The 22485-nt window shown below is 37.6% G+C and overlaps 1 protein-coding gene across 23 annotated transcripts in view; it reads left to right on the top strand.

Annotated features, from left to right (window-relative positions):
• The window catches only part of ESRRG (estrogen related receptor gamma), a 405024-nt gene that overhangs the window by 354600 nt on the left and 27939 nt on the right, over positions 1-22485 (top strand). For all 23 annotated transcript variants that reach the window (XM_068675998.1, XM_068675996.1, XM_068676009.1 and 20 more), the window contains one exon: positions 2396-2557. In XM_068675998.1, coding sequence (XP_068532099.1) covers positions 2396-2557 — 162 coding nt within the window. The remainder of the gene's footprint in view (positions 1-2395; positions 2558-22485) is intronic.

The raw sequence follows: 22485 nt of genomic DNA, 5'->3' as shown, positions 1-22485 counted from the left end.
GGAGGATCTTTCCTAGACCTACTTCTGGCCTATATTGCATTTTTCAGCTTCACCATGAAATCTCATGGCCTGCCCGTAGATCTTGCTGATTGGGAAAATAAAAGAATTTGAGATTTTGTGAGTCATAAACCAAAATATACAATATTCCCGAATTGTATGCAAAAAAATCATTGATGAGGAACCTCACTAAAAAATATAAGAGGTTCTTTAGCCATTTCTTTTGTTTACATGGAAAAATCAAACAAACAAACAAAAAAAAAACACAGAACTTAGGGCCCTGAGTGCTTCTTCTTCATTTATTTATCATTAGTTAAAAAACACAAAGTTGAAGTCCTCATAGATATGTTTTGATATTAAAGTACATTTATCCTACTTTTCAGAAGATATAGAGATAACGGGAATTTGGGAAGAAGCAACATTATCTGTTCTCTCTTATAACTTGATGTTTTCTGTATGAAATTCAAAATCATAAGGAAAGACTTTAAAATTTTAAAAAAATAATGTGCAAAGTCTGTTTGCAATATAAGTTAAAACTACCATCTGTCATCTTTAAATAAGAATAGAATTTCTCATTAATCAGTTTGATAATAAGTAGAATATTGAGATCAAGAATTACTCAGTTGGCATAGTTCCTATAAAACATGAATATATCCCCTTGTAATAAAACACGCTTGATGTGATGGTTTCCAGTTGGCTCTTGCACTTATTTTATGAAAGCCTAACATATATCACAATTTCTGACACACAAATCTGGAATAAGGCAAAAAACTGGAGAGACGGTAGATCAGAATCAAGAAGCCTATGCCACAAACGAGCTGTAAAGTATCAGAAATCAGAATCAAGTGAGTATTTTATGGAAATCTGTCATGGGTTGGTAGGGAGCCCCTCTGACACTCCTGGGCAAGCTTCCATTGCAGTTCCCCCACAGGAGAACAGCATGGTCCAGCCTGTGATTTATATGCAGAAGGAAAATAATACTAATTCTAACTGCTTGCTCTGCAGTCAGAAAATACTTTGCACCTTCTCCCCATGGAATCCCATTTATATCAAGCCCCGTGACTCTTTATCCTAAGAAGGGAAACAGCTTACTGTAAATTTATTGAAGAGTGTTCTTTGGGCTTGACATTTTGGTGGTGCAATTGAGGTCAGAAGATGTACCTACCATAAAAAGGTACAAATGTAAATACATTTGGAATTATAATCTATGCTGTATTAGGAGGTTTAATGAATTAGTTCGTTTCCCATTTTTCAGTTCTGTGTTCTGAGAGTAACAAATCCGGCTCCTATATGGAGATAAGATACTTCCATTGTTTCTCCATGTAACTATAGTGCTCATTTTTTGTTTATTCTGCTTGTATAGGATAACAACTCTGTGTTGTAAATCCTCCAGGCTCTTCTGTTCTTTGTTTTTGGTTTTCCATATAATTTAATTGATTATTCCAAATAAATTTCACAATTTATATGGATGGAAAAGTAAATTTTAAACATACAAATGAAAATGATATTTAGGTAAAAATAGTAAGTGTGTGCATATGATAAAGCATCATTCTTTGCATAAAACCAGTTTTTAAAGGTAGTATTTGCATCCTTGTTTCTTTCCTTAGTTTTGCACTCTTTAGTTTAATTGGCTTTAATAGCTCTTCCTTGCTAGAAATGAGAGATTGTTACTCTATTTTTATATATTTATATTATTTTTATACATTTTTACTTAAATAAGCTGATTTTATACCTGAATCTTAATTTGCATGTTTCACTGAAAAGCAAATATATGACAACACCCCCACTTTTCTCACAAGATAGGCCCCAAAGTGTACGGATTCATTATTAGTTTTTTAACAGGCTCGATACCCATAATATAAGATATATAGAATAATAAGCACTGAGAAAGTCCTGATGTTGTTTCTGTTACAACTGTTCAACAGGGACATCTGAAATGGAAAATGGTTGTTGAAATTGCTGACAGACACTGCAAATTTCAGTGATTGACTAATTGCTTGTGGTATTTCCTTGCTCAAAAAATACCAACGCCTTTGGGTTTTTTTTCAGGTAGTTAGGGGAAGGCAGAACTTTTCAAGATTGCACTGTCCAAAATGCATTCTAATGCATGAAGATTTTTCTACAGTTTGTACTCTGATATTAGGAGGTGATCACGTATTTCTACATTCCATTAAATTTACATTCTTAAGAACATACACGTCTAGCTCGATGAACATTGTTAATGGATCGGATTTGGCTGTGCTGTAACTGCTTGTAGAAGCCAGTGAAATTACAATAAGGTTTAATTAGGTCCGGTATCTTAAGACAAATTCTTGTGCACTTTGAAATGTGAGCCATCTGTTTAAAAAGCAGAATGATGCTACTGGTGATCTTCTACTGTTCTGGGCCATTTTTACAGATAACAAGATTGTCTCCCATTTGCTGGTGGCTGAACCAGAGAAGATCTATGCTATGCCTGACCCCACTGTTCCAGACAGTGACATCAAAGCACTTACCACTCTTTGTGACCTGGCAGACAGAGAACTGGTGGTGATCATCGGATGGGCTAAGCATATTCCAGGTACATATAGTATTTATTGCAAATAAATGACATACATAAATCATCACATCTGTTGTTATGCTCTGGTTTAAAAAAAAATAAAAAAAGATTTGTTCCCTCACTACAATGCATAAAATTTTCTTAAGGCTCCAGATTATTCACATTGGACATAGGTTAGATGATACTATATCTTATTTTGGAAATGGTATTATTCTTGCTATGAGTATAAGCACGATTGTAAGTTTCACATTCTGTTCATGTGAAACTTACATTTCATTCTTTACTTATATTTTCATTTATTACTTATATTAAGATAAACTTGCTATCCAGAGCGTTATCCTGGTGGGAAAGGTAGTATAAGCACTCTGCACTCATATTATTCAGCAAGAGTCAAATGTAGTCTAGCTCCTCTATTCCATAAAGGCTGCACTATCTTATACTGACTGGAGGAGGTGCAAAAATTCAGATGTATTTTGGCATGACACGGAGGAGTTATTCTCTTCCTTGAACAGACTAGCATGAGAACTGGGTTGTTCCAGCAGTTCCATAGAAAGAACTGAATTGTACCAAAAGGTCTCTTCCAGTATCTTGGTAATTCCTCGGTCTGTATGAAATGGGTTGGACTCGACAACTCTTAAATGTTTGGATGTTTTTAAAGCTAACTGTCACCCGTCTCAGCCAGAAAAGCGGTCATCAGAAGTATTCTCTCACAAGATTAGTGATTTCTTCAGATAACATTTGAAGTATATTTTCTTTTTACTCAGTGCTGTGGTATTTCTGCTTCTTCTGAGGGCAAATAAATAAGCTCGTAGAGAGTCTCCAGGGTTGTCAGTCTGTCACCTTTCACAAATGGTAAAGTTACACAGAAAATAGTGGCTTTTTTTTCTTGTTTCTTGGGGTATTTTCTCAGTCCAGCAGATGAGTGGGCATGTTTATGTGTTTTCATCAGCTCATTAGCTTTCTAATTTCGACAGTGAAGCCTTATTGAACATAAGAACTGATATCCTTTAGTTCCTCTGAGTAATACAACATCCTCATTTTATACATGATTTTGGGATACTGCAATATTAATGATAGAATAAATATTGCAGTCTGTTGTCTGCTTATCAAAGCTAAATATATTTTATTTCCAGTATCCAAAGAAATCACAAAAATAGTCTTCTACTACTAGTAGACATAAAGCAGAACGGTGAGAGCCTTGAATCTTCTTCATTCATTCAAACAGGGAGCATAATGTCTATACTCCAATGTTTTACTTTTTTCCTACGATTCTTTGACATTTATGATTGATTGATGATTGTACAAACATAAACTTTAGGTAAGGACTGGCTCTTCCTTTTTTTTTTTTTTTTTTTTTTGTTATAATTCATGCTAACCAGCTCAAGGCCTCAGTTCTTTTAATAGGTGCTTTTGGGTCATATTAGATAAATATAAATACTAACACAGTGTAATAATAAAATAACTTTTATGTTTATGGAAATTTATTTTGATGCAGACGAAAGAAAACAGCCTACAGATTCTCAAATAGTCAATATGCCACACAGTTGAAATTTAGTCATTCCCTGTGCTGCAAATGGTGAATAAACAAGCTTTTGTATCACAAGCAATGTTTTTCTGGTACAGTTAACTTATTTCTGTCTCCTTAAACTAGTTTGTCTTTATGCTTTGAATGCTACAGTAATTTCTTTAATCAAATTGATGGAAGTCCCTTTCCCAGCCCACACTGAAACCAATTTATTGGTCATGATACGCCAGCTATGTTGCTAACAGTCGTAACGAACTGTCAGGCAATATCGCAGTGAAGCTAATTTGAAGTCATTAGGTGTGCAGCGTTCAGGCAACAATTTGTTACAGTGGTTAGGAACACAGCTGACATTTCTGAATGGCTTTGTTCAGAGCAGTTCTAGATGAGCCCAGGCAAATTGTAAACTAATTTAAACATCACTCTATATTATACTAGCTACTTTGTCTTACACTGGTTGCTAATAAAGCACCCCAAATTAAGTCAAAATAAGTTAAACAGGTGAGTTTGAGTTTCATCTTTGGAAGATACCTAGATCACCTTAACCAAAATAGAATAGTTCTCAAAGAAGTCAGTCACACTCCAGAGTAGTTGCAAGGAAACTTTTGTCAGCTTGATTTGTGAATGTGTTACATATCTTTGATTTGGCTGGAGGGGTAGAAAGAGCAGAGGGATGAGACTGAACGGCCTTTAAAATGATGGCTTGGCTAGCATGAAAAATCTATTGGATGCTGTAAAGTGGCATTGAAAATTTAAAGTCTGCAGTCTGAACTGGTTGAGGAATATTTCTGACATGAGGCAGCCCTTTATTACAAGGTAAACTCAAAAGCACACTTGCCATGGCAAAACCGCATGTGTAAGTTTACTCATTTGACCCCACTTAGGTATGGGGAAAAAATAAAGTACTAAACGGGGAAAAAAAGGTTCTATAAGGCTTCTGGTAACGGAGGGCAGTGATAAAACCTGTGCTTGTTTTCTGGCGCTTGATCACAAAAATCAAAATTTGAAAGGGCTTGACATGGTAAAGGGCAAATGTGATGAGCTGTTGCAGCTTGGTTTTGAATGATGGAGTGCTGTTGAACTTGGACTGCCTAAGCTCAGCTGATGTCTGGCACAAAACAACTTGTAGAAAAGCCCAGCCTGGTGTTAGCTGCCTGTTGTCTAAGCTAACAAATGTTACCCTAGGCATTAACAGAACTGAACTGGGAAGAGGATGAGTTAGAAAAAGGTGCAAATTGTATGCAAGTTCTCTGCAGTTTAGTGGACCTAGTAAAGCAGACCTTGGTGTACATCTTTTGGAACAGATTAATTACACCTGTAGTGAATTTGTGCCTAACACAGCAAATCAGCAGTCAGCAAATCTTTCTTTACTATAGCGATTTCTTAAGGTTCAGTGTAATTACAGGCCCTTATATATTATAATAACTAATAAAAGATCTTGGTTGTAAGGCGTTGCAATTACAAATGAAATTTGTATTTGTGCAAGAGAAACAAGCAATGTTTTTGTTGTTCTAACAAAAAGTCTTTTTAGTGAGCTTATCTATAAAACAGTAATAATGCAGCATGCATTCTCCTATAGTCAACGATTTCCCATTGCAGTCACAAGACTAAAAATTGTTTTAAAATTATACAAACTTTAAATGCTTTCATAAAATCATTAGTACTTTTGTGCTATTGGAAACATTTGCAATAGTTGCTTTTATTGAACAAAAAGTCTATGCCATCCACAAAAGGAAATATTGAAAGAAAAATATATATGGAAAGCCTTTATCAGTAAATAGAATTAGTCTCCTTGCATTTATAAATCAAATAAATGGAAAGTGTGTTGTTATGAAACATGACCATGTCTTATCTGAAGAAGAAAAAGATCACAATGGCATTAGGAAATGCTTGACTTTAGTTAGAGGAGTGTAAGGGCACAAGAACAGATGATGGTGCCCTAATAGCCCTTTTTAAGAATGACAGGGCCCCGCCATTAGCATCCTTTTATATCCTTGGAAATTGCTCATGCCTCGCTTTTCTGGTTCCTATCTGCCTGACTCTTTTTTATTTCTCTTTCAATTTCATCCGCGCTCGGATAAGCGCATGCTAACACAATATGATTGAGCTGTAAAATGGAACGCTGTCGCCTCTAATCTCTTTTATGTAGATATGGAGGTACTTCCACACTCCACTTCATTCTCTCTTCATTGTTGGCCTTTTTAGAATGTGTTGCCGAGTAATGGAGGCTCAGTCAAATATTAGAGCTAGGTTTCACAGGGTGTGATAAGAAGATTATCAGCCCAGCAGTCAGATCTATTGTTGTTCTTTGTGTCAGATTAAAATATTCCGATGTACTGTAACTTCGTTAGTAAAATACTGAAGGTGCTTAGGGAGAGACTGATGCTGCTTCATCTCCTGCCTGATGAGACAAAACCCCTATTAACTGACCTAAATAAATTATAACTATATTTCTGAAGCCTCTGCAAGACTTTTGTTTTGTTTTGTTTTGTTTTATTGTCTCACTTAAATAAGAGAGACATGCTTAATTCAATATTTACTTTTGTTTGAGTTTCCCAGTGTTTGCTTTGTATTTTGGGGAGGATCCATTTTATTTTGGGTCTATTGTATTAATTAAACTCTTTTCCAGTATGGAGTGGAATTCTGCTGATACCTAGTCACAGTTTCAGAGTCGTTTAGACACGAATTCTGTAATGTAACTATCTCATTGACATTCAGCAAAAATGTGCAATGTTCTTTTCATATTAAGTGGAGGCAGGAAACATTAAGCTCTTAAAAATGTGCATAACAGGAAGCTAAAGACAAAATGTTCTCTAAAAAATTTGCATGCATGAAAAAACATCAACCAGACCATAGAAATCAACGTTTTGCACTTAAAATGAAAAATTTGTTTGGAAACAGTAAATCAGACTAATACATCAAAAATAACTAGTTACATTATTTAGTAAAATAAGCCCGCTTGTCTTCAACTGTGTAACAGTTCAGTGTTCAGCAGTAACAGAGCTTAAGAAAGGGAATTGTTAGAAATTGATACTGCCACTGGTGCCAGTATTAAAAAAAAAAAAAAAAGCATGATTTTGATGGAGCGAATCCAAGGATGTTTTGAATAGTTTAGTGCTAATGTTAATGTTTTATGAAACATTATTGTTCCGGCATACTCTTTCTGGAGGACAGTATTTAAGCTTTCCTTTCCAGAGCAGCTCTCAGGGGTATGCTTTAACATTTTAATACTGAACAGGAACATGATTTGCTGCAGAGTTGTCGTTACCAAAATGCCCTTTACTCATCATTTGTTACAGAAATTCTGCCCCATGTAGGTAAAAGTACAGAGAAAAAGTTGACCGTAGTCACTTCTGGAAAGCTAATGTTCGAGGGAGCATACGTGGTACATCCATGCAGACATGAATTGGGTACACACTTCATGGTAGTGTTAATGCTGGTAGGACTCTGAAGACAGGCTGTATGTTGGAACTACCTCGTGTTTATAATCATATATGTTTTAGCTATAGACAACATCCTGTTTGTTGTCCAAATCCTTCTCTGGGTTGTTAATTGGAGCAGCTAACACAGAATATCAGCTCTGCAAGGAGGATAGACGTCTTCCTCTAAGTCCATACCACGCTGCTGTAAAATTTGTTGTTTCTGCTGAGGTTGAGGCCTTCTGAAGCCTCTTGTGCTGCCAGCTGAGTTGAGGACCGTTCCAGACAACATGACAAGGCCCGCTAAGCTATCTCAGTGTCCCCTGCCACAGGGTCACCCTATTCCAGAGACAGGTGGGCATGTAAATGTGATGTTACATGCTCATGTAACGTGGAATGGAGTATGAGCTGTTTCGTGCTGACTAGGCGGTTTGTAGTGATAATAACTTGAGCCTCCTGGGGAATCAGGACATCCCGCCCTTTATCAGTGTGCTATCTTGGACACTTTGAAAGTTCTCTTTGCCTTCCATTCATCAAAAGCCCACTGCTTTTCTCCTCTTCTACAAATATACACTAATTATGGAAATCAGGCATGCTTTTCATATGACAGAAATGTTTTTGAACTCACAAACTCACAGCCATACACCATCTGAGGGGCATTGGGCTTTACAGGTAGAAATTCCATCCAAAAGGTTTCTTAAAAGCTGCAGACTACCCTCACCTCAGTCACTAACTTGTATAATGTAGGAAATGAGCAATTGACTGTTGGTTTTATTTTTGAACATTAGCATGGATCGGCCAGCACTGCCAGGGTTTAGATCACAATGCTGATTCCAGCTACTCTGAGCAGTATAGATCAGCAATGTGCCTAAAATGTCAACAGTTCATCTATCCCACTGTTTACATCAGTGCTTTTAATATCATCTAAAGTGATAGGAATGGTGATATTTTTCTTTCTTTCACATTTTTTGAAAATAGTACCACCGAGAATGTGCAAGTGACTTTCAAGGCTGGGAGGAGGTTGGATTTCCAGGAAAATATATGAATAAATATGTACATAGTCTCATCATTTTCTGAAAAAAAGAAAAAAGAAAAAAAAAAAAAAAAACAGGAATCAGCAGTGTGGGAGAAGGGTAGTTATGTAAAAGTCCGTTTGTTAATTTTAAAATCATTTAATTTATCCAATTGGGATATGATGACAGACTATTCTTGACAGATTTGTTACTGAAGCCAATGGCAAAAATTTTGCCAATTTGAGTAGAAAAAGGAGTAGACTCTGTGTGACTAGAGATGCACATACTCTTAGTGTGTCTGCTCATCAAAAAAGACTGCTTCCAGGTCGGGATTGAGACAGACAGCAATGGAGAGGTGAGGAACTTTCTTGTAGTATTGGATATAGATGTCCTAGGGTAAAAAGACCACTAGAGTTTCTGGGATAGTCACTTCTGGCATCTTTTGCTAGCATTAAATTAACTAGAGGAAAGAAAAAAAAAAAAGAATTTATTCTAAGACATACAAACATCTCATCACCTGCAAATTTCACATGAATATAAGATAAACGTGCAGTAAATCTGAAATGGTACTGTTAGAAAAGCATCTGGAACACTTGGTAGTTTAGACTTTAAAATTCCTATATATTCTTGAAAAAGCTTGTTTAAGAGTAGTCATCACCAAAAGCAAACAAACAAACAAACAATGGAGATAACAGGTAATAGAAGAACTTGGCTCGGTACATCATACATATTACTTTAAAAAAAAAAAGAATCCTTCATTAAAATGAAGTCTCTAAAAATCAGAATAAAACAGGGACTTTACGTCTTTATTAAGTTCAGCTTTTATTAATATATAAGTACTGACTGTCTCCTTTTTTCCTTTTTTTTTTTTTTTAAACAGTCCTCTCCTTCCACCCATGCCCCCAACATACACGATACACTGTCTGGCTGTTGCACTTTTTTTTTTTTTTTTCCCAGTGTCCCCCTTTATCTGCCTCAACCAATCTCCAAATGAATGCATGTCTATCATGGCCTTAGCTTTGACACTCTGGATATATTGATTAATAGTTGCCCTAAGCTCCTTTTAGCAAATCAAATTTTCACTTTTAGCAAGGATTTCGCCTCTGATTTATTCAGCAAAGTGAAATGCACTAAATTGACTTTGACATTCAGGGAAAATGGCTGAAAAACAAAGAGGGGAGGAAAGAGATATAAATTGTGTGGCAGCTGGAGAGTTCAAGCATAAAAGAGGCAGTTTTCTATAGAATATCACTGGTTAATTTGGAAACATGCATTTAAACAGGGGTAGAAATTATTTTCTTAAAATTAGATGTTTTTTAGACTGAGGATTTGGGATATAATAAGGTTTACTTAACAAAATACAATATATTCAACCCAAATTCATCACTTGCTAATCACGGTGCAAGTGTGGGATCCACTTTTGTTGCCACTAATAATTATTATGTTAAACGAGAGACAAAGAGGTTTCTGAGTAGTTTTATAATGAGGTGCTAAATTGGTAAATATCTTCTTACCATTGCATTATGTTGTTCACTCCGGTGGCCCTTTAAAAATAAGAAATGATTAATAAAAAGAGAGCAAATCAACAGTAATGAATGCCAGTGCTTTTCATTTTCTTTCTGTAAACAAAAATGGCTATTACTTGATTCTTAAATGCAAGGGTATAAAAAGATGCAGCAGTCATTCGCTATTATTCTTCTTGCACAATCAAGAGTGTTGTGTTACCCTAGCTGACTTGTAGATCGACTTATACAGCCTGCTTCCCTGCTGCAGACATTGTATTACTGAAGTACTGAAAATACACCATTTAAAGGTGTTCTAAGTTGATGCTGAATAGAAGAAATGTGATAAAACAGGAACGCATTTTAATCCAGTACATTAGCACACTGGGGAAGGGGGCCAAGGGGGGGACATGACACCAAGAGGAGGGGTAATAAGTTGCAAAATAAAAATGTAGGAAATAGTTGAGTTTTATTCAGCTCTCAGGCACTGCAAGCAGAATTTGTAAAAGAAAATACGTATGGTATTTTGCCTAGTTAATCTGTAGAGACAGACCAAGAGCCTTCGGTAGGATCAGTTGTCACGGGTGTACAAGTCAAATGTGCTCTGCACATCCCTGTTGTTCAAGGATCTGGCCCTAAAGGGATGCACCCACATGAGGAGTCAGCCTGTCCGTGGGAGCTGAGAGTTGGCTCTGTCCCCTGCATATATCCTCACTGCCTCAGAGACCCTGGCAGCAATGTGCAGGCTCAGGCTTGAAGCAAGTATTTCCACTTAGAGGACAACAGTGCTCACCTTTGTACCCACTGCTTGTGTGACAAACGGGTTTACTAGATTAGGCCTGTGTAAATTGCAGATGACTCAGTAACAGTTTTCCTTGTTCGGAACCAACAAGGAATTAATCTTGTTACCAGGGGGAAGGAAATCTAAATGTATCTTAGCCTTTTTAATTTTACTGTAGTCTCTGTTTTCCTTTTTTTTTTTTCTTTTTTTCTTTTTTCTTTTTGTAAGCAATCCAAATCGGAGACCTCAGCAATGTCCTTTTGCAAGTGGGACAGTCTTTGGAATGCCATAGAGGAGATAGGTGGGCATGTTAGATTTTCAGGCATGGTATTTCTTTAGAATCCTTCCATTTTCCCTCCTAATTCAGTTCAATTACCACCCTATTCATATGAAACAATTCAAACTTCTAAAATAATCTCTGAGGGGGCTTCCTTTCCCAAACTTTTCCTAACTGTACAATTACCTCAGGGATGGCCAACTTCTGGCATGTATGTGGGAGCTCGTGGCCACAAGGCAGGAAGGTGTCTTGCTCAGAAACACACCACAAAAGTTGCGATAAATTGTGAAATTATTCTTTAGGTGAGAATCGCAGAAGAGACAAATGCTGCAGAGTTGAGCCTATCACTTATCTTCAGGAAATATTACTTCTGTATTTACAAGACTCCTCTCCTAAAAACACACAGACACACACACGCATACCTTTTTCAACCAGAATCAGAGTTTAAAGAACATCCAGACAAAGACATTTTTTGAGAGTTTTAAAATTGCAATGCAATTCGTGAAGGCTTTGTTAGAAATGAGATCATGAATGTTACATGCAATTTAAATTGGCCTCTGAAAGGATCATAGCACATGCAGGGAATGCAGAAATAAAATTAGAGCAACATAGCCCTCTTATGGCAACCATTTAGTGCATTTTAAATAAACAGGTGACTTCAAAATCTAACTTACTCTCCAACAAACCTGTATTTGCTTTGTTATGGGTGGGGAAGAGAAGGGCAGCTTTTCAGTCATGTGTGTTGATACTGTAAATCCAGGATGAGAGGAGGGAGGGGAAGGAGAACCAGTGCCCAGCCTGGATTTAGAGCAGACAAATCTACACCTGTATGACTGGGTCAGCAGCACAGGATGGTCTAGTTCCTAAAGTTATCTGAGACCAGCTAAATACTATAATTCTGAGGATGCCTCTACTTTCTCTCTGGATGAGTTAGGCTTCACACCTGCTTAACCTACATTAGAATAGGATTAATTACCTGTATTGCAAGGCCCCCTTAGCCAGTCAGCACGTTTCTGGCAGGGCACATGGTGACCTGGGCCTGGTTATATATAGTATAGCAATAGCAGGGGGAGCAGCTGTGTTGTAATGGCAGGGCTGGATCCACTATGATCAACAGAATCAGCAGTTTTTAAAAATGAGTCTGCAGTAATCGCCTTCTACATCAGCTGGATCATACAAGAGCTTTATGAATTTCTGTCTTCTCTGCTAGTAAGCTTTCGTGTTGAGCAGTCTTTTAATTTATGCACACATACACATATGGAGAAAGAAATACGAGAGAATCCAAAGAATGCAGATACTGAATGCTAATGTATTTAACTACCTAGCTGGAACACGTATTGCAGCAACTTCTAAGTCAGTCTTTAATATTATATAAATTAATTAATTCCAAGTTTAATACTATGCAAAGTTACTAGCAGATGGGAGTATTTAGGTAATTTTCCACCTGAGTAAAAAAATACAGAACCTTCCTTTTGTCTGAAAACCTGTTCTGTAAAGAGAAATTTATCTGGCAGTATGTTAGGCTGCCCAAGGGATTTATAGCCCGAACTCCTAAGACACGTGTTACAGATGAGTGGAAATTCTACTGTACAGCTCTGAACTTTCTCCCCAAAATGTTTTCATCTGCCATGTTGTGCACCATCAGTTTCAATCAGCTGCATTAAGAGATGAGGTGAAATCAAATATTGAAATGAGATCCAACTACTGAAGGAAGGCTCTAAGTTCAGTGGAAATGGCACTTGAAAAGTAGAGTCAGCAAACTTACCAGGTCTGTACATGTCATGCATGAAAACACAGTGGTGAGTTGTTGTGGTGAGGGTGAAGAAGAGGCAGGGGCAAATCTGCAGCCTGCATGCGGCAGCTAGCTGTTGGAGAGATTAGGGGGAATAGTTTAACATACAATAGCTGCTGCTCATATGGTTGTTGAAAGAAGATGCACTTAGTGGCATAAATACATCATGACATTAGCAGGCTGCAGGGTGTATTTCTAGTCAGAGATTCTCTTGTAACTGTGCTTTAGCATCATGCCCGCCTTGATGAACAGGATTCAAATTTGCTATGATACAAGCTGTATCTGGTAGTATATGGAACTTACCATGGTTCCTGTGTCCTACACAAACTGAATTTGCAGTGATGATAATTTTTGATTTCTTCCCTGTATTGGTTGCTTGTAGAAAGGCATTCTACTTTGTGATCAGTTTTTCACTTTTTACTACACTGAAGTTTCCCAGAGATAAAGTTAACCTTTGTGTAGGTGCAGGTGTGCATTGCTTAGTGAATCTTCAGCTACAGATTTAACATGCAATGTGTGTCGTGAACTCCAGATGGTCTTCATTCAGTGAATTTGGTGTTTTAAAGAGTTTCTTTAAGTTTCAAGTTAGTGAAAATTTTCCAGGCACCATTAATGATGTGTTCTGAATAGTTCACCTAATATAATTCAACACAAATATGGAGATGGTAGTGATTGTGTTTAGCACTTAATCAATAGTTAGTAGCTCTTATTGTGTAGTATAATCCTCAAATATGAATCCAGAACCACACCATTGTCTCTGCTAACAAAAGGCCACTCTGAAACAGGGTGCTTTAGAAAGATACTAAGAAGTAAGTTCAGGTAGAGCTCAGGAAGAGCTGTGCATACTCTATGCAGGATAATTCAAGCATTCATAAACCTACAGAGGGCAGTGTCTGACAGAGGCTCAGATGGGCATTTCAGGAGAGAAAGTCAAGAGAAGAGGGTGTTGACAGTGAATATTTGCATACTCATACTGTAATCAGCCGGAATCAGTGACAAACATGCAGTCTTTCAGAGAACTTTGCTTGGATGGAAAAAAAGGAAAAAAAAGAAGAAAAAAAAAAAAGACACACAAAAGCAAGCAAAGAAACCAGGAAAAACAACAGCAACAACAACAACAAAATAAAGAGGGTATGAAATGGGGAGACAAGGCCCCATGCTGCCATGGGTGTGCGGTACTACAGCCACTCAGGTGGATGGGAATTTCCACTGATAGCTACACAGACAAGTGTACTGTCTCCATGCGAGAAAGTGGTGGCTATTTATATACTGGATGGCAACACTAAACAATTTAGGAGAAGCAGTGAAGTGTGTCCTAGCCAATTAAAAATGCAGTGAGAATTTTAGGTAGACAAAATGTAATTATTTAATTGGAATTTGACCGGGATGCTTTCCCACTGTTAAAATAAGTATAAATTACATGAGCTGTAAAACTTTAAATTATGAAAATATTTTGAGGTCTTTGAGCATGGTAATTGGAGCTATATATTCAACTTTGTTTTTAACCTGACACTTTATAATAGCTATTCCCTAAAGCAAGTTTTTTTTTACATTATCGAATATCCCTTAGTGAAGCAAATTAGCAATCAGTCTGGAAAATATTTAAGTAGTACAATCACATTATTTACACAGACACTTCCATTGTGCAGAGTTCTCAGTGTTCCCAAATATTTGTAGGATCAGTTCCTCAGCTGTCAACATTCACACTCAGTCCTCCCTCTTTCGTAAAGCTTTATTTGAAAACCCATTTAGGTCAGTAGAAAGACTTGCCTTGATTTCACTGATCAATTCCTAAATATGCAGGTCACAATCTGAAACCTGTGTGGACCTCAAAGCATTATTATTTCCTTCTGCTTGACTTACCACTTTTGTTTAAATGAGGGAAGGGGGCATGGTGCAATTCCTTTCACAAAACCTTTTTTTATTATTATTAACAAGGAAGAGAATCCTACTGTGGTGAATTAGGGTCATTTACTGTAAGCAGAGTAGGAATCTGCTCTTATCTAGAACCATATTTCAGCCCTTACGGAAACATCAGCATGTGGCCAGAATGATAGAATGTTTATAGTGAAATATATTATTTAACTGTTTATGTTATCAATATGGTGCAGATAAAAATCTGCAGAAAGCTTGTGCTTATTATTTGGGAGGATTTTAAAACACGGATCAGCATGCCTCTGGAAATAAGTTCTCTGATGCTGTGGCTGTAGACAGTGATTCCAATTATTTGAAAGATATTGACCAAAATACACTCCCAAATTAGCTTCACATCAGGTTGGGGAATTCCAGGAATTTATCCTGTAACTTTTATACCGGTAAGGAGTATTCTCCTGGGTCTCCCTAAATTAAAACCACTTTTCTTTTTTTGTGAACTTTTTTTCCCTGACTCAGTATAGGCTTTTTTATCACTGTGATTTTACTCTTTGGCTTTTTTCTTTCTGCTTTTTAAGGACAGAAGGCAAAGTAAGTCCTATCCTGGTACTCCCATTGATACAGTTGTACAGTGCTGAGATACAGGCTCCATGTTACATCCATACTTGGCTCGTTATCCTCTTATCAAGCTCTTTGCATCCCTTTGTTTATTTGAGGAGACAGGAAGACTGTGTGAAGGCTGCTTAGTCAGGGATATCAGCGTTGTTGGCAGGGGAGTGATTGCCAGTTGAAAAACAAGGCATTATTGCTCATTTTTTCCCTCTTATTAGTTTGATTACATTTGCAAATCAAATCAATCCATCAGACATGATCAGGCCTCGTCCGCATTTTAAGGAATAGTAATCTCCGTCTAATAAGATGCAAATGTGTCACATCGGTAAGTAACCAATAAATCATCGTCTTGTCTTTGGCAATCATTAAATATCAGAACCAACAGTCAATTTTTAGTATTTTCAATTTGCGATATGCCGCTGGAATATAAAGATAGATGGACGTAATTACACAAACCAAACACTATTTCAGTTCATTCCAGACAGCAAATTTAGTGGAAGGTATAACTGGCTTGTCATCACACTACATTATTCCTGGCGGTTCATGCAAAGTTCACAGACAAGCTTCAAATGGACATTGCTTTTTCTACTTCCCTTAACAACATTCCCACTACCACCACCAAACTTCAATAAATGACTTGAAATGCTGTAGGACATCACTCCCATCAGTGCACAAAAAGGCACAGGAAGAGACACGTTGCACCTTTTTCTAGTGCAGGCACCTTGTGCATGCATAAGACTGAAATCCAAAAGTTTCCTAATGCTTTCTACATTATGCCTTTCTCTCTCTCTTTCCTTCTTTTCTTTTTAGACATTTTAATCTGAAACTTCATTTTTTCCACTGACACAGAATACATTCTTCACAATCTTTGCAAGTTACCTCATACTTAATATTTTCAGAGCATAGTGCAGAGAGACAGCAAGGAGTGGGATACCAACATCCCTTTTTCCTCCTCCCATTTCCGTCTTTTTAAAGGCATGGAAATTCAAATTCTTTTTCGTTTTATTTTTTTTTTTATTTTTTAATTGATTTGGGATTTGGGAAAATTGATTGCCTAATGTGCATCCCAGGGATTAATTGATACGTCTTTTGTCTGATTCGCAATGTCTTGCTTTCCATTAATGACTCTATTTGTATACATCAATTTAAATGCTTTTCAAGAGTTAAAAAAAAAAACAACAACAACAAAAAAAAAACACATAAGCTTATATCCTGGCAGCACTAGCAAGACATGAAACTGAAATCTTGTCTTAAACTGAACATAGCTTTCATCCAGATATCCTTGACTGTTCTGGCAGTATAGAGCAAGGAACCTAAAAGTGCAGAGCACAGAGTTCAACTCAAGTTTTGCCTTGTCGGAAATCGTATCACTGGGCCTTTGTACAGTGCAGAATGACACAAGAGAGAGAGTGCAAGCTACTGTCCGTCTGCTGTGGCACAAGCGGCTGTGGGAAATAAGAAAAGAGGATTTTGTAAGCTTGTGCTGACTTATGTAGGTTTCCAGTGCACCAGAGCCAGACAGTGGGCTTACTGTATTTGACCTTAGGAAACTTCACAGAGGTTTTTCAGGCCGTGAGCTGTGTGCCCTGAGTGGCCCTGCTGTCGCAGTGTCCTGTCAGGTTTGTTTCAGCTGACCCTCTTCAAGAAGCTAAACCTCAGGTGCTAGGGAGTGACTTTTGGTGGGATCCTTTAGCCCTTCTGTAACAAAATAATGTTCACAGTAGCAGTTTGATTTGATTTGGTAAATGAATTAAATGGAAACTAAGAAAGAAGCTTGCTTGTGAGCACACTTACTCGCTTGTGCCTCCACACTGTGTTGAGCTCCTTGTCTAAAAGCTTCTGTTAAGAAGCAAAGGGAGGGGGTGAGAAGGGTGGTTTGCAAACATGGACATGTGAACTCCTATATGATCACTGCAAGTTACCTATTCTTGGCGTCGAAAACCCTTGTTCTTTTGTTAAGAAAAATTGCAAAGAAGTATGTGTGAGCTGCATGCAGCATCAGTTCCACATGTCAGAGATGTAGACAGCTTAAAGTGCACCATCAATTAACAAACAATTCTCGCAGTTTTGAAACAAAAAATGTTATTAGCTGCCAGCCAATTTTTATCTTCAAATTGGTGAAATTCTGTAGCAGCGTCATGAAAACAGGAGGTTTGTTTCTGAGCAACTGAGTGACTCTCAACTGTTTCTGAGCAACTGAGTGACTCTTGGTCTGTGGTTTGGTCTTCACTACATTTCTTCTCCAAAGGTCTCTTTCTGTTAACATACTCCTGGATGTTTTATACCTCAGTTGCTAGACTACAGCTACCTAGGTCTCTTGTGAAAGTCTCCCCTGTTTCTGTAGTCTCAAGAGGCATTGGTGAGTAAAAGCTGCATGCAGAGGCCATGCACCTAAGAAGCTCAGTACCAGAACCTTATGTTCTGTCTAGCCAATTTACATACTACCATGGTATGTTTAATTTGCTTTTTCATCAAATCAATAACGGGTCTAATTAAAAAAATTGGCAGAACTACATGCAACCTAACTACCAGTGTCAGTGTTTTCAGGAAACCAGAAATGTTGCACAGCTCTGCAAATGACACCTGTGTTAGTGATGCACTTCTGTTACCAATGTGTACAAAAACAAACATTGCTCAGGTGCGGCATCTGTACCGATTGATCACTATGCTATCAGAATTAATCACCTGGTATTCAGCTCAGAGAATAAAATTTACATCCTAATGTATGACACCTATTCCAGCAGATACTTGCACTGCTAACAATAGTACTTTTCACTCCTGTTTCGAAGTGTGCATGTTTTCTTAGGCAAAGTCTAATAATTTGTGTCTTTAACAAATTCCCAAGTACTTGGCATAGCTGCTTCTATTAAGTCGCATCATTTCAAAGACACACTCATACAGGACTCTGTGATAAAATGGATTTTGTCCCTGGAGTAGCATGTTTCATATCCTGCCCTCACTTTCAAGACAAAAAAAAAAATAAATAAAAGTTTGGCACTGGCTGAGATTGGCAGGCCTTAACCGAGGTGGTCCAGCAGTGTTGCAGGTGCCTTGGCTAGCAGCGAGGAGAAGCTTGGAGGAGAGCGACGTGAGCGCCATGCCCAGGTGCTCACCGCTCCTCGCTGACAGGAGTGCTGGTGCTGCGAGGGGAGCCCCATCGGCCTCGGGGGGCTGGCAGGGAGGCTGGCCCAGCTGCACTGCCTGCAAGGAGGGGATTGGGAAACCTGAGTTTTGAAAGAAAGGAACGCGGATTTCAACTTCACGCTCTGTGTAATTGCCGAGCTAGCTGGATTTGAAATATGGTAAAGCCTTAGTCATTAGCATAGGGTAATCACCTTGATGCTAAAAACAAAATAATAACAACAGAAAAGGTATTATAAAATTGACACATGGAAATACAATGCTTTTCAGAGAAATTTTGTAGGGATATTTTATTGTGTGGCTAATTACATATTTACATGTAATGGCACTAGCAGAGCCATTACAGTCCATTGGGTAAATAATATGCATTTTAAAAACCATTTATAAATATGTATTTATTTGATGGACCAGAACGGTTTTTTGAAGTCATTCTCATCCACTGAGTAAATAATATATGGATTGCTTTTAAAAATAAATATGTATTTCTCCAATAGACATTCTAGGCAATTGGGTAAATAATATGCGTTTTTCAAATATTAAAAAAATACATACGAATGTATAGAAATCTGGCCTAAATATGTATCTTCCTGAAAGATCAAAATAACTCCAAAGGTGTCAGGCATAGCTTTGAGATTTCTGTTTTGAATTGTCAGTCTGTGTCACAACCCTGAGTTAATTAAACATATTTTATGCATTTTTATACATACAGTATAATATCAATGTCTGTTTACAGTTTTGGAACACTAGTGCACTTGACCCTCTTACTCAGTGTTATAAAAGTCAGCACTGCATGGCTAAGATCCTAGTTTTACTTTATGTTCATCTTAGTGCAGTGCAAAATGCATTCATCCTGTGGGCATAGCCCTGCTGCCTCAGAAGTACACAAAAGAAAATCCGGTCACATTAATAGAAGCCATCTTAAACTCTTGTACTGCCCAAACTTCCTGTTAGTTGCAATCAGGTTATGTTCTTCTGGTCTTTTTCTGATGATTAGCTGAAGTATGTAAGGCCATGAGACTGTTTTATTGTGTGGGCTGGATACAGAGCCTTCTGATGGGAACAGGACTCAGAGGGATGTAGTTCCAGGCAGAGAGAAGGAGGTGCCGTAGCGCACAGGGGCAGCGCAGCACCAGCAGCTGAAGGGTAAGTCCCTTTCAGTTGTACCTCCAAATCTGGGGGTCCTCTGAGAGCTGTAGATGTAAAATGTGAAGTAGGATTCGCAGCATGCTAGGATTGAAAGATGTGAGTACAACATGTTGATTTATTTATTTTACATACAGTGGAATAGAGCATATCCACTCTTTTTAAAACATTTTAGCCAGTTTATACCTTCATCCATTCTGCTCTCTAAAAATGTTAAATATACTTTGTAGACCTTTTTGTTCTGACAATACCAGTTGTTTATTTTTTTTTCAAATATTACATGAATAAAATATCACAGCAGCCCCGTGAATTGGTATATTCATCCCTAGAGTGCACAGAAAGCTTCCGAGACAGAGGGGGTACATTGACTCCAACAGAATCGCAGGGAAGTCCGTGGTAGATTTGGGAGACTAGATTGTCGTTCTCATGCTCTTCCTTTGACTATTACCTCATGCTTCATCAATATGTCCTATGTCATCTGTGATATACTCCTGAAAACTGCTGATGTTATTAAGTTAGCTACTTGATGAGGGGATGTTGGCAAGTGCCAGCTGGGAATGACGTGAGCCCTGTGCAGTCAGGATAGCTAAGTGGGATTCATTGTCAGTCTAATTGTTACATTGATACTGAAGGAATGAAGATATAAATACATAGTGAGAAGATGTTTCAACTGGAGCTCTATTACAGTCACAGCAACAGTGAAGTATTACAAAAGAGCTTTTGGAGCTGTCTCTCATAGCTACTTCTGCACAGACATCTCAAATACCAAGATTTGGCCTTTAGACCAAATATTACGTGATTGCCCAGCAAGCGTGGTTTTTTGGCAAAACACTTGAGGAAATTCTAACATATTTCCTTCTCATACCACTGATAGAGTAGATGTTTCAGACCTTTCCACTGGCACATCCACATGAAGTACAATCATGCTTTCCATGTAATTTTAAAAACTGTTGACAAGTGTGTGCAAATACCAGATGCTAGAGCTCAACATTTTGCAGTTCCACAAGTGTAGAACATAGGGTGAGGAATGAAAAATAAGAGCACTGAGAGCTGCATAGTGCAGAAGCTCTGTAGTTAATTTAGTGTGCATCAATAAAGGACAGGGCATCACTGGTTAGACTTGAAACTGACCTTCTGGTGCCCAAAAAGAATAACAAGGTCTATCAGAGGGACAGACGCAAAGGAAGGGAAGGCTGAATGCAATGGTGAGCGGAACATGTGGTTGCATGAAGTAGCTCTGAGGATACTTAGGCTTCTTGAGTAAAGCACTTAAGTAACAAATAATATTGACCGTCAGCCTGGTCGTTACCAGTTGCCAGTTTGCTAGGACATAGCAGTGGGAGTAGCTGTGGAAATTGAAGGTGAAGGAAGAGAAAGAAGTTGGTGGTATTATATATCAGCTAGGGAAGGGTATCTGTGCATTAGATGAGAGACTCGGAGTAAAATGTGAAGGTGCTGAGGGATAAGATGGCACAACTGTAAAAGAATTGGTGTTTATATCTTAGTCACTCTGTGACCATGTTGAATGTGACTGTTAAATTCTCTGTATAATTAAAAGGGATAGAATCATTCATACATTTTGTTGCAAATTGATACGATCTTTTTTGTCAGTGATCTGAGTAAGATTGTACCATAGTTTTTAATTTAGCAGATTAAGAAGCACAATTAAAATATCATGAAAAAGATCATAATCTAAACCTCTGGGTTTTTTTGCTTATCCGTGCCAAGTTGATAACAAGAGCTCGTGTATGTAGCAATTACCTCCACTACTGTAAATTTACTCTAGTTTGTGGGCTGAAGTGTTAATAAATACCTTGCAGTATTCCAGAGGGAGAAGCTTTCCATCTAATTAATAAAACTGGGAAGAATACCCAGGACACTGAACCATATCTTTCTTATTAGTGTTGGCTTCTACAAAGGAGAATCCCTGAATCTCAACACATTAGTAAATGTCATACTCCTGGGTTGCACAGAGACCTCTTGAAAAACTGCTGATTTGCTGTAGAAAAAAAATCACCATAGACTTCAGAAACAATTCAGCTAGGGAATACCAAGTGTAGAAAATCAGTGTAAAACATGGCGTGTATTATAGTAGCTACAGATTTGTGCCACATTTGGTGAATCTTGAAAGAGAAAACATGCAATTATACCCTATTTCCCTTCCATTTTTGGTCTGTACTTATGCTAATGTCTTTCTGTATGTCAGAGTATGGTCTTACTGCAGTTAGGTTTTTCAGAGACATAACAATAGCCCTCCTCTGCATGTTCTCTAAACAGGTTCCTTGAAAATGCTTTATGCTGATGTGTAAGCTGCGTACAACTGTTTATTAAATGGAAAAAAAAAAAAAAAAAAAACAACTTGAAAAAGGAAAATGTTTTAAGACCAATACTGAAAAGCTTTCGCAAAATATGTACGGCTGATTCCCTTTTCATCTGCAGTAATCCATACCTGGCAAAAATAAACTTTGCCCCAATATATCTGAGCCAGGTCTGCTTCAAGGCAGTTTGCAGAAAACCGTAAATTAACAACATAACTTTCTGATCAGCATGTAATTCTTTGCTGTACTTTATTAAAAATCATAGCTGTAGTCTTATACTATGTAATACTGACATTCGTTCTATGACAGACTGAACATTTACCAATGTGAGCAAAAATTCATGCAGCTGTTCTGTGGAATAAAAATTATAGGGTGGTATACATGTGATTTACATTATTTTTATTAGACTGATATAACACTCTTACTGGTATAACTGCTTCTGATAGAATTTAAAATAACATCTTTGTATTTACTTCTTACTTTAAGTTTTTTTCTCTGAAGAATGCTCCTGCTGGGTGCATTTGTATTTGCTTTTCATCCTACTGATGTGAGTGATT

The sequence above is a fragment of the Anas acuta genome, chromosome 3 (assembly GCF_963932015.1).
Source record: "Anas acuta chromosome 3, bAnaAcu1.1, whole genome shotgun sequence".
NCBI lineage: Eukaryota > Metazoa > Chordata > Aves > Anseriformes > Anatidae > Anas > Anas acuta.
This window is presented reverse-complemented; position numbering and strand designations above follow the sequence as displayed.